Below are 15,537 nucleotides of genomic sequence, written 5' to 3'. Positions count from 1 at the left end.
GGGAGCTTTCATGGCCTCCTGTTGTAGCTCTTCTCTGGCTGCTTTTCTTGATGCTGTAGAAACACAGAGCTGAAAGGGTTGGCAAGGGTCACCTAGTCCAACCCCCTTCAAACATAAGAAATTTACAGATACCTCCCTGCCAGTGACCTCTGTTCTATGCCCAGATGAATGCACATTATTTTGGGCATGTAAGAATGTTAAGCATTCACTCACCAGGGAAGCAAGCCTGGCTACACTCCTTGATTGGGAGCCTCAGTGGTAGGATTGCCAGGTCCCCCTTGGCCATTGGCAGGGAACAGATAGGATAGAATTGCCAGGTCAAAGTTAGGAAAGAACTGGAGATTTGGGAGTAGAGCCTGAGGAAGACAGAGACAGCATTGGGTACAATGCCATAGAGTCAACCCTCCAAAGCAGTGGTCCCCAACCCGCGGGCTGCTGCCCGGTGTCGGGCCGCGAAGGCCTTGGCGCCGGGCCGCAGCTCCTTCTTCCCTCCCCCCCGAAGCGAGAAGCTCGCCAGGCCGCGAGCAAATTGGCTGCCAAAGTGGCTGCCAAAGGCTGCCGGCAAGCTTCTTGTTTCGGGGGGGGGGGGGAAGAGAAGCTTGCCAATCCGTAAGCTAATCGGCCGCTTTGGCGGCCGATTTGCTGGCGGCCCGGAGGGGCCAGGAGGGGGAGCTGCGGCCGCTGGCATGGCGGCGGTGCAAACGCGCAAAGAGGTTGTTTGCGCTGGGGCTGCTGCATATGCATGGGCCCCCGGGCTGCCCTCTCCCCCCACTCCGGAGCAGCGGTCCGCGGCAGCCAAAAGGTTGCAGACTGCTGCTCCAAAGCATCCATTTTCTCCAGAAGGACCGATTTCTATAGTCTGGAGATGAGCTGTAATTCTGGAAGAACTCCAGGCCCCACCTGGAGCATCCATACGCAGTGGGGTGGGCAGTGTAGTGATGGTGATTTGGGCAGATATTGCTTTGATCTTAATAGCTTGGAATAAAAACTTTAGTCACCATATCCAATTTATTGGCAAATATAAGTAGACCACCCAGCCTGTTAAATTGCCATTGGATACCTCAAATGCCTTCTGAACAGGTTTGTGTTTTGATTTTTTTTTAATTGTGCATACACAAAGCACTGCTGTTTGAGCAGATTGGTAGGCATTAAATAACAGGTAGTATTTTCTTAACCATAGTGTTTATTTATTATTTATGTTGCTAATTAATGTTTCTGGACAGTTGTGAATTGTTATTGCAAAATAATAATCTATTGCTGTGATATCTGCAATCTCTGTTTAGTTTAAAATAGAGGATCTCTAGTCTAGCATTTTTCCTTGCTGAGTTATAAAGAAAAACACACTGCCTGCACATTCCCTTAAAAATCTGTCCAGTGGCCTGGGATGGAAGAATAAAGGCTGCAACTGTAGGAAAAGACAATTGCTCTGGTAGGAATGAATACAGTAACCAGTCAAACTTATCATTGAAAATCTGTGAGCCAAACTGGTGAGTACCCATATTTTACAGTTGAGGTATAAAAAAATAATGGATAGAAGGAAAATGCTCATACATATGAGTGCTCTGTGCCCGAAAAGAAAGAAAAGTTATAAACATGATGCTGTCTAACTCAGGCCCATTGGATGATGCACTTTCAAGGTTTTCCTGTGCAAAACAGGAAAATCTACTTCTAAAGTAAATTGACAGTACATTATCCAATGTTTCAACAATGGGCCTAAATTGGTTGTCCTGTGTATATTGGTTGTCCTGTCTGATATATTATTATTATCATATTATTATATTTATATTTAAAATAAATATAATAATATGATAATAAAATTAAAATAATTATATTATTACAAGAGAGTCTATAATTCATCATTTGAATAGATTTTTAAAATTCTGGAGTTCTATGCAGAACACTTGTCCTTCCTTTCCTCCCAGGTTAAATTTCTGCTTAGGTTCTGGAAACTCACTGCAACATTTTACTTGCAGTATTTTATGCACACAAGGGGAAAAATGTGGTTTCTAATTGTAAGAACCAAGTAGCAATAATGACTATTGGACGGAGAATTGTAGCATGTTGCTTTAAAAGAAGACCATTATGAGTAAGTACTCTTGGGCAAATATCTCTCTTCTTAATTGTACTCGTAGGACAAGACAGAATATGTAAACTATTTATGCTGGCTGTGAAGTAATTGTTGTTTTCTTTCCATTAAAAAAACTGGCTTCCTTGCTCATTTGTCTAGGGAATTTTATATCTGCAATGTAAACAGAATGATTTCCCGCTAGCCTATATCTTCTTACTATATAGTATCTAAAATAATAATGGCTGAGATCCGAGACCAAATGAATTGGTGCATAAAACAACTCAACATAAAATAATTCTCCCCTTTGTGGAAAAGTATTTCTATTCAGTGTGTTTGGCCAGCTTTTGGAAAACCAGTAGTGCAAATTAAAGCTGAAGGTGTCTGCTTTCTTTCTGGGATGATATTGGATAAACAGGAATGTACAAAGTTGAGGGTTGCCAGATATCCCAGCCACAAGCAAGGATTGGGGTACAGTCAGGTTTAAAAATGCAGGTTGAGAAGCTCCTGGAGAGTTGGGGAGATGAAGCATAGGAAGGACAGGGGCCTCAGTGGGGTACAACACCATAAAGTTCACCCTTGAAAGCATCAGTTTTTCCCAGGGGATCTGATCTCTATAGTCTGGAGTTGACCTGTAATTCTGGGGAGATCCCCATGCCCCTTACAAAGACACTTTAAAAAAGTACATAATTATTGTGAGCTTTTTCGCCTCTGCTTTGTCTGCTAGTTTTTCTATTTGTTGGTCTAATGTCAGTTCTAATGGTCTAATGTCTAATGTCAGTAGATGTCAGTTCTACTAACAAATGCCAGGGTTTATGGCCAGGGCAAAAGATGAACCCAATTTCAGCATGAATGCTGAGGCACCAACCAAATTTTCCCACCAATTCTGGGTATGTGAGTGTATGGAAGTCACTTAGAAGTATTATTGTGCAGACAATCTATGCAGCCTTCAAAATGGCTGTAAGCCTGTAGGCTGGCCCATATCAGAAGATGCCATTTGGGCTACACACTTCTCACAATAAATATACATGTCCTAATGGAGTACAATTTGGTCTCTGACAAGATTTTGCAGCCTGTGCTGCTAACTCTACCTACTTTATAATCAAGCAGATGTGCATTCTGCAAGAAATGGGATACCTGTCATTTGCACCTTCTGGTCCAGGTATAACAAAACTTAGCTAGGAATATACTGTCTTTCACTGTGTGTTACCCACTAAAGTAGTAGAATACTTCGGCTGAGGGGAGACATACTGGTGGAATGTTCCCTGTGACTCCACCCCTCAGCCAAGAATAGCTGGTGTATCAACTTGCCCCTTCAATGAAATATCTGGAGTTAGAGATATAGTATCAAGAGTGTCTCTCAACAAATGGCACTCAAACCTTGGGATTTCTTGTGTGGGTATCTTCTGTGTGATACAGCATAACCACCTGTCCCAAGGCAGTCAAATTGACCTGGACGTCTAGGCAAGGATAGCGAAAAATATTCTCCTCCCCAGAGTTCTTGTTAAATATGCAATGGACTTTTCCTTTGATGCTGGCTTTCATCAGTTTGCATGTACTTTCTTTGGTCCAGATGCTGCAAAGAGAAATTAGATTTTTTTATTTACAAAAAAAAAAGCTTTTAAAGGTTGTATACATATCTCCATTTTCCTGAGGTTTGTATATGGCATCAGTACCACTGAATAATTGGAAACGGAATTTATGGAAAAAAATTCCCTACAGTTCATTGCAGTTATAACAGTTCCAAAAATAATTATGTGATTATTCTGGAGACAATAGGGCTTCTCTGCTTTCTTCAGTGAAGTATTTTTCTGCTCAGGAACACCAGTTTTAGGTCATAGGTCAATGGCAAACATAATGTGAATGCTGGGAAGCTTGTGGGGAGCTAATAACCACAGAAATGCTTGATGGAGGTAAGGGGGAAAGCAGATGGCTGGAAAAGAGTGGGCACTGTGAGCTTTGTGTCCAGAATTTAATTCTTATTTTAAACCCATTGTAATGAGTATAAAATTGATAATATATTTTAGCTCAGTGCTTCAATGGGTAGTCCAGCTTGCTGTAGTGGTTAGGAGTGTGGATTTCTAATCTGGCGAGCCGGGTTCGATACTGCACACCCCCACGTGCAACCAGCTGGGGACCTTGGGCTCGCCACACCACTAATAAAGCTGTTCTGACTGAGCAGTAATCTCAGGGCTCTCTCAGCCTCACCTGCCTCACAGGGTGTCTGTTGTGGGGAGAGGACAGGGAAGGTAATTGCAAGGTGCTTTGAGACTCCTTTGGGTAGAGAAACGCGGCATATAAGAACCAATTCTTCTTCTTCTATACAAATGCCTCTTCATGTCTAAAAAATAAGGACTACTAAAAATACCCGAAGGGAAGAAAATTCTGTGCCCTTCTACACTTTTTCACTTTGCATTCCACACTTTTAAGCATATCTCTTTCAGCATGGCTTCAGAACCATAATCATAAATTAAGATCAATACTCTGATTGGAGAAGCGCGTCGGACCTCAACAAGGGCCAGAGCCTTCTCGGTCCTGGCCCCCACCTGGTGAAATGAACTTCCTGAGAAGATCAGTGCCCTGCCCGAACTTCCACTCTTCCGCAGGGCCTGCAAGAGAGAGCTCTTCCACCAGGCATTTGCTTGAGGCCGACCGACTCAGAACACCTGCTGGTCCCCCCAGATGCCTGCCCATGACTCTCCCAAAGTTACTGTTAATTGTTATTATATTACTAGTAATCAAGCCCGCTGTATCTAAATACAGCGGGTGCTACACCAGGGAGCACCCAGCAGTCGCACGGAGCGTGGCTGCCGGGGGCTCCCTTTGTCGGGGGCCTGACGCGGCGAGAGGCGCTTCACGCCTCCCGACATGTCAGGCCGCCCTCAAGGAAGCAACTGCGAGCCGCGCTCTGCACGGCTCGCAGTTGCTTCCTTGTCAGCAGGCTGGGAATCGGGCGGGCCAATCGGCAGGCACAAAGGGCCTGCCGATTCGCACAGCGGATGGTCTGTCCAGAGGAAGGGGCCAATCAGGCCCCTTCCTCATCATAGACAAAGTCCTCCCCCCAAGGGCTTAATGAATTATTTAGTCCGCAGCGCCCGCGGCACGGCAGGCGTGTTAAGGATAATTGTGTTTTTGTAATCTTTTGATGTTTTTCAAAAGTTGTTTTGATGTTATAGTCCTCATAATGTTTCATGTAAGTTATAATGATCTGTGTAAACCGCTCAGAGCTGCAAAGAAATAGGCGGTATAGAAATCTAAATAAATAAATAAATAAATGATCAGTGCCATAATACAAGTGCAGTGCACTAGTATTAAAGCAAAATGCTGAAATGAGGTAGAAATAATGAGGTAAGGCTGTATGTGAGAAACATCCCCTCTTTCTATAGATACATTACTACAAAATCCAGACTCCACCCTCTGTCATTGAAAATCTTAGTGATTAAGGTGGATAAAATGCCAGTGTTATAAATCACCTTCCATGGACCCCCATGTGGGACACATTTCAGTGGCACAACCTAGTGCGCTGCTTTCTACATCCCCGCAGGGGACACATTTTGATGACAGACCAGCTCCATGTTAAAATGCCTCCCCTTGGGAATGCAGCCACAGCAGCCTGGGGGTGGGGGGTGGGGGTGGGGGTGGAATTTAAAAATTTTTACAGGAAGGTGGGATTACATGAGAATGCAATCCAACCTTCCTTCAAAATAGCAAAACAAAACCACATTTGATGCCACAGCGCTGTGAAACACTGTGGAACTGAGTGGGGCAATTTTGTTCCCTTCCTGGTCACTGTAGCACAGGATCAAGCTGGGCCTTCTAGGCCCGGCTTGTTCTGTGTGCATGGCACATAATGGCATGGCACACAATGGCATGGCACACAATGGCAACCACAGCAAAAAAAGGGAATGCTGAAAAATCAGTGTTCCCATGCCACAGGCCATTGGAGACCCTAAAGTGGGCCAGGAGGGGGGTGGGCTGGTGGCAATGTCATACATGAAGATTAGCCCTACTGCCATGCCACCTCCAGCTCAGCTTTTCCTCTCCATGTGTAATTGGTCATAGACTATCTACTTGCAGTTTTAGCCATTTAGAAGTAAATGGAGCAATCAAAATAGGTCACTCAGAAGTAAGTTCCATTTTATTCAGCAGGGGCTTACTTGTACATGAAGCTGACTTATCCTGAATCAGATCATTGGTTCATCAAGGTCAGCATTTTCTATTCAGACTTGCAGCAGCTCTTCAGAGAATCAGTCTTGAGTTATTTCTCATCACTTACAACTTGATCCTTTCAAATGGAGATGACAGGGATTGAATTTGGGGCCTTCCGCTTGCCAAGCAAATGATCTACCAGAGTTCCATGGCTCCTCATCATGGGTTGCAAGAGAGTGGTCTAAGAATTGCAGCTTGGGCCTCCAAAACAAGTGACAGAACTATAGTGTTACCAGGCCCACCCCTCTGAAACATGGAGCTTTTGGAGGTAAAGCCTATAAGGAATTATATCTATATACCTCACAGTGAGCAATATATAGAAATATTTTTAAATTGTTGTACATGTTCCCCTGTTTATATATATTTGCTTTCTGTAATATTGCTGAAGTCTCACTCGTGAATTCAAATATTACTTCTTGTAAGAAATATTCTAATAAAATAAAATTTGGATTGAGATTGGTAACAAGGAAGCATCTAGATAGCATTTCTTCATATTAGAACTGATTCCCCCTCCCCCCCCCCAAAAATACACTTAATGTTCACCACATTGATTGGACATTCCCTCACTGGGCGAGCTGGGCGATTTTTGTTCCCTGTTCCCTAGAACTAAAGAATCATGTAAGATGGTTCAACAGGGGAATATTTTCCTTTTCCAAGTGGCAGAATCCTGCAAATGGAGTTGTTGCACGTTTTAGCTTTTGTGTGGACAACCCGCATACCACATTAGTATGATGGAGGGGAGAGGTATTAGCCCACTTCTCCAATTGAATTGAATTGCTGATTGGTTATGCTGAACTGGGTCTGTTACACAATTTAAGCTTCCAATGAGACTTGGCTAGCTACAGTCTTAAGACTTAGAATGCAGTACACTAGTAGGGCGAGTGGGACTTACCCCGGGCGCATTTGCTGTTGCGGGGAAGCCCTCGCTGAAGAAAGCACAGGGCAGGGACTACAAGACACAGGATGCCCTGGGGGCGGCATTCAGGCACATGGCAGAGGGCAGCTGGGGAGGAGGGAGCCGTTTCGGCTCTTCCCAGCCTCCTCTGCCCTTGCCTTATAGGGAAGGGGCTGAGAGGCTTCTGGCTCTTTCCCGCTTCCCTGCTGCCGGGATTGCCCACTCTCCCTCCCTAAGGTTATTGCGGTTCAATTTTGGTAGTTGCCAGGGATTTCCAACATGTTTTGGAGGTTGTAATATTAAATCATTTTTGGTTAGATTATATTTAAAAAAATGGAATTTTCTTAAGGCTTTATTTTCACAACTTGTGGGTTTTGGGCAAGGGGGAGGAACCATTTGCAAGCAATCCCAGCCTGCATGCTGGCATGTTCTAGTGTAAGAGGCCATGGGTAAGCAGAGCCGGGCAGCCATCACTCATGGAGGATGAACTTGGTCGGCAGATCAGCATTTCCGGGTGGCGCAGAACCCGGCAGAGGTTCATGCCTCAACGGGTTCCCAAAATGCAGTCACCTCCCCATCATATCCATCAGTTCATTGGGGGCACGGGGAGCCCGGTGGGGTGCTGGAGGGTCCCATGCAGACCTGATGGAGTAACATTTTGGCTGCCTTGTGGCCAGGGGTCCACAAGAGGGCTGGTTCCGTTTCCCCCATGCTGTTCAACGCTCTATCATTACAATAAAAGTTGTGATCTGTTTAGTGCCAAAAAGTAGGTTGTTTGTGTTTCTTTGGCATAAAGTATTCCCCTGCACAGCAATTAAAATTACAAGGAGGGAGTCATGTTCTTACATACTAAAAAAAATGTGTTACCTCCTCTTGTATTTTGGCACAATGGTGACCCCTATGAAGAAATACATCAGCACTGAGCATGCCACCATTCCCAAGCCCAGGAAGAGCGCCCTCGTGTCCCCATGCTTCTCTGCTGTCACCACCTTTTTCCCCAACATGATTTATTGTGATTAGACGGGTATCGTAGTCTGTATCTGTTAAAACAAAACAAAAATGCAAAAATGAAACAGACATAATTTGGTCTACTGCTGTGATGGCTTGACATACATTGCCATCTTGGGGAACCTGCACACTTGGTTTCATTCATTTAAAGCCTGCAAATATTTGCTTTCTTGGAACTTAAGTTTCAGAATAAATCCAATACCATGCAGCAAACATGCAATACGAGCAGTGGTTAGTTAACTGATATACTCAAGGGTTAGAAACAATAAGTCAGACGGCCTGATCCCGTTAGCTAATGGAGGAGCTGACACGATATAGTTGTTAGGGTGATAGGCTAGGACTGGAGGGACCTGGGTTCAAATTGATGCTCCGCCCTGACACTCGGTGTGTAAGACTGAGCCAATCTTTTTCTTTTGTTCCTTGTGAAGATAAAATGAAGGAAGGGAATAACACTGTAAACTTCCTTGAGCTCCTTTGAGAAGGGTGGGGGGGGAGGGATAAAAAGAACTACTTGAATGGCTCTGGATTGGCTGAGTGGTGTGTGGTTGTGTTCTACTACAGTGGCCCCCAACCTTTTGAGGGCTGGGGACTGCCTTCGGGGGTGGAAGGAGGGGGCGGCCTGGGAGCAAACGTGTGCAGGCGGCTGCTAAACATCTGGCAAATGGATTCCAGGGGGCCCCTGGCCATCCATGTAGAGATAGAGCTGCGCGTCATCTGCAATTTGATGACAACCCAGCCCAAAACTCCGTAACAGCTGGTCATAGGGCGCATAAAGATGTTAGAATCATAGAATCATACAGTTGGAAGGGGCGATACAGGCCATCTAGTCCAACCCCCTGCTCAACGTAGGATCAGCCCAAAGCATCCTAAAGCATCCAAGAAAAGTGTGTATCTACCCTTTGCTTGAAGACTGCCAGTGAGGGGGAAATTTTATTTCCTGATATCTAGCTTATATCGTTGTACTTGTACTTTAAACCCATTACAGCGTGTCCTTTCCTCTGCAGCCAATAGAAACAGCATCCTGCCCTCCTCCAAGTGATAACCTTAAGTATGTTGAACAAAGTGGGGGAGAGCACCTCCCCCTGTGGGGCAGGACAATGGAGTCGACGAGGGCGTGACACCTCATTCCCCGCTGCCACCCTCTGGGTCCGGTTTTGGAGAAAGGAGCGCAGCCACTGTACCCCAAATCCCCACCACAGCAAGGGGCCAACAGCTCGTGATCGACCATATCAAATGCGGCCAACAGATCTAACATTACTGCCCTGATTAAGCTGGCGACAGAGATCTTCCAACAAGGTGACCAGTACTGTCTCCACCCCATGGTCAGGATGGAAGCCCAACTGTTATGGGTCGAGCACCAAAATTTCCTTCAACTATGCCAAGAGCTGTTCCATGGCAGTCCTTTCAACCACCTTACCCAGAAATACCAAATGCAAGGCTGGGTGGTAGCTGGCTGGGTCCCGCGGATCCAGCAATGGTTTTTTAAGGAGAGGGAGAATCACTGCCTCCTTCATCCACTCCAGGAACCCCCCATTAGACAGGGAGAGAATGATAATATCATAGAGCTGGCCTCCTATCCACTGGCCACCCCCTTTGAGTGGCCAAGATGGGTAAGGATCCAAGGGGCAAGTGATTGCCCTCACCACCCCTAACAGCTTGTCCACTTTGGTTATAGAGAGCACACCTGAAACCATCAAATGTCACCTCCAAAGGCAGCTAGCAGGCCTCTAGCTCCCTATCTCTATCAACTGTGGCAAGGAGATCGTGGCGGAGTGACAAGTCTTTATCTACAAAAAAGCTCGATAATGGCTCACAGCTGAGATCCAATTTACTAACATTTTGGCACCTCGCTTTGAGGGTGGTAGGTTCCAAACTAGCCTAAACAATTGTGCTGGGTGGGAGCTTGCAGGCACAATTTCCACAACAAAAAAATCCAATCTCATTACTTTCACTGCCATTTCATACGCTCTCATAAGTGTGCAATAAGATGTCCTTGCTGCTTCATCACGGGCTTTCAGCCATACTCGCTCTAGTTGCATGACTTGCCTCTTTCTCTCCCGAAGCTCCCCGGTATACCAAGGAGCCTGTCTGAGTTGAGGACAGTGGCACATCTAGGGACAGTCTATGGCTGCTAAAAGGGAATGTGCAATCCATGTGGCAGCTTGGCCATAGTGGAACAATGTTTTACTGTTTATAAATTTGTATTTTATATTTTGTAAAGGCCTATGGCTATATACAAATAAATGTATCACTATTCACTAGTATACAATTTATAAGAAATGAAATTCAATTTGTGAAGGGGTCAGGGGCGGGAGAAAATAGCATTTTTATTTTTGAAGGCAGAGAAAATATTTGATAATCTAACATGGCCTTTTCTACTGAATGTACTTCAGTATGGGACTGTAGCCCAGAATTCTGGAACTGGATATATTCAAATCAACAAGCAAGGTTTTTAATACATGAAAAACTAAAAGAAGCAAAATTGATTTTTAAAAAAAGGAACATGTCAGGGCTGCCCCCTGTCACCTTTATCCCAATGATAGATACTTTAGTTACAAGACCTAAGGATTGAAGGAATAAAAATGAAAAGCTTTGCAGACAATGTGGGTCCAGAAATACTGGTACAATATATAATGGAACAAGAAGCTATGAGCTATGCCGTGCAGGGCCACCCAAGACGGACAGGTCATAGCTAAGAGCTCTGACAAAAGGTGATCCACTGGAGAAGGAAATGGCAAACCACTCCAGTATCTTTGCCATGAAAACCCAATGGGCACGTTCAAAAGGCAAAACGTTATGACGCCGGAAGATGAGCCCCTCAGGTCGGAAGGTGTCCAATATGCTACTGGGGAGGAGCAGACGGCTAGTACGAGTAGCACCAGAATGAATGAAGCGACTGGGCCAAAGCCGAAAGGACGCTCAGTTGTGGAAGTAACTGGTGGCGAAAAGACAGTCCGATGCTGTAAACATTTTTATTCCATAGGAACCTGGAACGTCAGATCCATGAATCAAGGCAAGCTGGATCTGGTTAAACAAGAAATGACAAGACTGAACATTGACATTTTAGGAATCAGTAAACTAAAATGGACAGGAATGGGTGAATTTAATTCAGATGACCATCAGGTATACTACTGTGGACAGGAATCTCGCAGAAGAAATGGAGTAGCCTTCATAATCAATAAGAGAGAAGGAAAAGCAGTCTTGGGATATAATCCCCAAAATGACAGAATGATCTCAGTTCGAATCCAAGGCAAACCATTCAACATCACAGTGATCCAGGTCTATGCCCCAACCACTGCTGCTGAAGAGGATGAAGTTGATCAGTTCTATGAAGCCCTACAACACCTTCTAGAAGCAACGCCAAAAAATGATGTGCTTATCATCATGGGGGATTGGAATGCTAAAGTAGGAAGCCAAAAGATAACCGGGATAACAGGCAAGTTTGGCCTTGGAGTACAAAATGAAGCAGGGCACAGGCTGGTAGAATTTTGTCAAGAGAATACAATGGTCATAGCAAACAGTCTTCCAACAACCCAAGAGGCGACTCTACACATGGACATCACCAGACGGTCAACACAGAAATCAGATTTACTATGTGCTCTGCAGCTAAAGATGGAGAAGTTCTATACAGTCAATAAAAACAAGACCAGGAGCTGATTGTGGTTCAGATCATCAGCTTCTTGTTGCAAAATTTAGGCTTAAATTGAAGAAAGTAGGGAAAAGCACTAGGCCACTCAGGTATGAACTGAATCATATCCCCGACGAATATACAGTAGAGGTGACAAATAGATTCAAGGAATTAGATCTGATAGACAGAGTGCCTGAAGAACTATGGACGGAGGTTCGCAACATTGTACAAGAGGTAGCAACTAAAACCATACCAAAGAAAAAGAAATGCAAGAAATCAAAATGGCTGTCTGAGGAAGCTTTACAAATAGCTAAGGAGAGAAGGGAAGTGAAAGGCAAGGGAAAAAGAGAAAGATACACCCAATTGAATGCAGAATTCCAGAGAAAAGCTAGAAGAGATAAGAATGCCTTCTTAAATGAACAGTGCAAACAAATAGAAGAAAACAATAGAATGGGGAGGACCAGAGATCTTTTCAAGAAAATTGGAGATATGAAGAGAACGTTTCATGCAAAGGTGGGTATGATAAGGGACCAAAATGGTAGGGACCTCACAGAAGCAGAAGAGATTAAACAAAGGTGGCAAAATTATGTTGTTGTTGTTATGTGCGAAGTCGTGTCCGACCCATCGCGACCCCATGGACAATGATCCTCCAGGCTTTCCTGTCCTCTACCATTCCCCGGAGTCCATTTAAGTTTGCACCTACTGCTTCAGTGACTCCATCCAGCCACCTCATTCTCTGTCGTCCCCTTCTTCTTTTGCCCTCGATCGCTCCCAGCATTAGGCTCTTCTCCAGGGAGTCCTTCCTTCTCATGAGGTGGCCAAAATATTTGAGTTTCATCTTCAGGATCTGGCCTTCTAAAGAGCAGTCAGGGCTGATCTCCTCTAGGACTGACCGGTTTGTTCGCCTTGCAGTCCAAGGGACTCGCAAGAGTCTTCTCCAGCACCAGAGTTCAAAAGCCTCAATTCTTTGACGCTCGGCCTTCCTTATGGTCCAACTTTCGCAGCCATACATTGCAACTGGGAAGACCATAGCCTTGACTAAACGCACTTTTGTTGACAGGGTGATGTCTCTGCTTTTTAGGATGCTCTCTAGATTTGCCATAGCTTTCCTCCCCAGGAGCAAGCGTCTTTTAATTTCTTTGCTGCAGTCCCCATCTGCAGTGATCTTGGAGCCCAGGAAAATAAAATCTGTCACTATCTCCATTTCTTCCCCTTCTATTTGCCAGGAATTGAGAGGGCCGGATGCCATGATCTTTGTTTTCTTGATGTTGAGTTTCAAGCCAACTTTTGCACTCTCCTCCTTCACCCGCATCAACAGGCTCTTTAGTTCCTCTTCACTTTCTGCCATTAGAGTGGTATCATCTGCATATCTGAGGTTGTTGATATTTCTCCCTGCAATCTTGATCCCAATTTGTGACTCCTCTAATCCCGCATTTCTCATGATGTGCTCTGCATACAAGTTAAATAGGCAAGGCGACAGTATACAGCCTTGCCGAACTCCTTTCTCAATTTTGAACCAGTCAGTGATTCCATGTTCAGTTCTCACTGTTGCTTCTTGACCTGCATATAAATTTCTCAAGAGACAACTAAGATGCTCTGGTATTCCCATCTCTTTAAGAACTTGCCACAATTTGTTGTGCTCCACACAATCAAAGGCTTTAGCATAGTCAATGAAGCAGAAGTAGACGTTCTTCTGGTACTCCCTAGCTTTCTCCATGATCCAGCGTATGTTGGCAATTTGATCTCTAGTTCCTCTGCCTCTTCGAAATCCTGCCTGTACTTCTGGAAGTTCTCGGTCCACATATTGCTGGAGCCTAGCTTGTAGGATTTTGAGCATAACTTTGCTAGCATGAGAAATTAGTGCAATGGTGCGGTAGTTTGAACATTCTTTGGCATTGCCCTTCTTTGGGATTGGAATGTAAACTGACCTTTTCCAATCCTGTGGCCATTGTTGAGTTTTCCAAATTTGCTGGCATATTGAGTGTAGCACTTTTACTGCATCATCCTTTAAGATTTTGAATAGTTCAACTGGAATGCTGTCACTACCACTAGCTTTATTGTTGCTCAGACTTCCTAAGGCCCATTTGACTTCACATTCCAGGATGTCTGGCTCCAGGTCAGTAACTACCCCATTGTGGTCATCAGGGATATTAAGCTCGCTCTTGTATAGTTCTTCTGTATAATTTTGCCACCTTTGTTTAATCTCTTCTGCTTCTGTGAGGTCCCTACCATTTTGGTCCCTTATCATACCCACCTTTGCATGAAACGTTCTCTTCATATCTCCAAAATTATACAGAAGATCTATACAAGAGCGAGCTTAACATCCCCGATGACCGCAATGGGGTAGTTACTGACCTGGAGCCAGACATCCTGGATTGTGAAGTCAAATGGGCCTTAGGAAGTCTGAGCAACAATAAAGCTAGTGGTGGTGACAACATTCCAGTTGAACTATTCAAAATCTTAAAGGACAATGCAGTAAAAGTGCTACACTCAATATGCCAGCAAATTTGGAAAACTCAACAATGGCCACAGGATTGGAAAAGGTCAGTTTACATTCCAATCCCAAAGAAGGGCAATGCCAAAGAATGTTCAAACTACTGCACCATTGCACTCATTTCTCATGCTAGCAAAGTTATGTTCAAGATCCTACAAGCTAGGATCCAGCAATATGTGGACCGAGAACTTCCAGAAGTACAGGCAGGATTTCGAAGAGGCAGAGGAACTAGAGATCAAATTGCCAACATATGCTGGATCATGGAGAAAGCTAGGGAGTTCCAGAAGAACATCTACTTCTGCTTCATTGACTATGCTAAAGCCTTTCATTGTGTGGAGCACAACAAATTGTGGCAAGTTCTTGAAGAGATGGGAATACCAGAGCATCTTATTTGTCTCCTGAGAAACTTATATGCAGGTCAAGAAGCAACAGTGAGAACTGAACATGGAATCACTGATTGGTTCAAAATTGAGAAAGGAGTTCGGCAAGGCTGTATACTGTCGCCTTGCCTATTTAATTTGTATGCGGAGCACATCATGAGAAAGGCGGGATTAGAGGAGTCACAAATTGGGATCAAGATTGCAGGGAGAAATATCAACAACCTTAGATATGCAGATGATACCACTCTAATGGCAGAAAGTGAAGAGGAACTAAAGAGCCTGTTGATGCGGGTGAAGGAGGAGAGTACAAAAGTTGGCTTGAAACTCAACATCAAGAAAACAAAGTTCATGGCATCCGGCCCTCTCAATTCCTGGCAAATCGATGGGGAAGAAATGGAGATAGTGACAGATTTTATTTTCCTGGGCTCCAAGATCACTGCAGATGGGGACTGCAGCAAAGAAATTAAAAGACGCTTGTCCTGGGGAGGAAAGCTATGGCAAATCTAGACAGCATCCTAAAAAGCAGAGACATCACCCTGCCAACAAAAGTGCGTTTAGTCAAGGCTATGGTATTCCCAGTTGCAATGTATGGCTGCGAAAGTTGGACCATAAGGAAGGCAGAGCGTCAAAGAATTGAGGCTTTTGAACTCTGGTGCTGGAGAAGACTTTTGCGAGTCCCTTGGACTGCAAGGCGAACAAACCGGTCAGTCCTAGAGGAGATCAGCCCTGACTGCTCTTTAGAAGGCCAGATCCTGCAGATGAAACTCAAATACTTTGGCCACCTCATGAGAAGGAAGGACTCCCTGGAGAAGAGCCTAATGCTGGGAGCAATCGAGGGCAAAAGAAGAAGGGGACGAC

The 15,537-nt window shown here is 44.6% G+C and overlaps 2 protein-coding genes across 3 annotated transcripts in view; one reads left to right on the top strand and one right to left on the bottom strand.

Annotated features, from left to right (window-relative positions):
• KCNIP1 (potassium voltage-gated channel interacting protein 1) overlaps positions 1 to 15,537 on the top strand; it is a 776,797-nt gene that overhangs the window by 59,861 nt on the left and 701,399 nt on the right. The gene's annotated exons all lie outside the window — the stretch shown is intronic.
• Positions 1 to 15,537, bottom strand: part of KCNMB1 (potassium calcium-activated channel subfamily M regulatory beta subunit 1) — a 42,454-nt gene that overhangs the window by 7,961 nt on the left and 18,956 nt on the right. For both annotated transcript variants that reach the window (XM_077327115.1, XM_077327114.1), the window contains exons 2-3: positions 8,037 to 8,209; positions 3,446 to 3,641 (exon numbers count right to left, since the gene is read on the bottom strand). In XM_077327115.1, the coding sequence (XP_077183230.1) occupies positions 3,446 to 3,641; positions 8,037 to 8,173 (333 nt within the window). In that variant the 5' untranslated portion in view covers positions 8,174 to 8,209. The remainder of the gene's footprint in view (positions 1 to 3,445; positions 3,642 to 8,036; positions 8,210 to 15,537) is intronic.

This window comes from Paroedura picta, chromosome 3 (genome assembly GCF_049243985.1).
Source record: "Paroedura picta isolate Pp20150507F chromosome 3, Ppicta_v3.0, whole genome shotgun sequence".
Taxonomy (NCBI): Eukaryota; Metazoa; Chordata; class Lepidosauria; order Squamata; family Gekkonidae; genus Paroedura; species Paroedura picta.
This window is presented reverse-complemented; position numbering and strand designations above follow the sequence as displayed.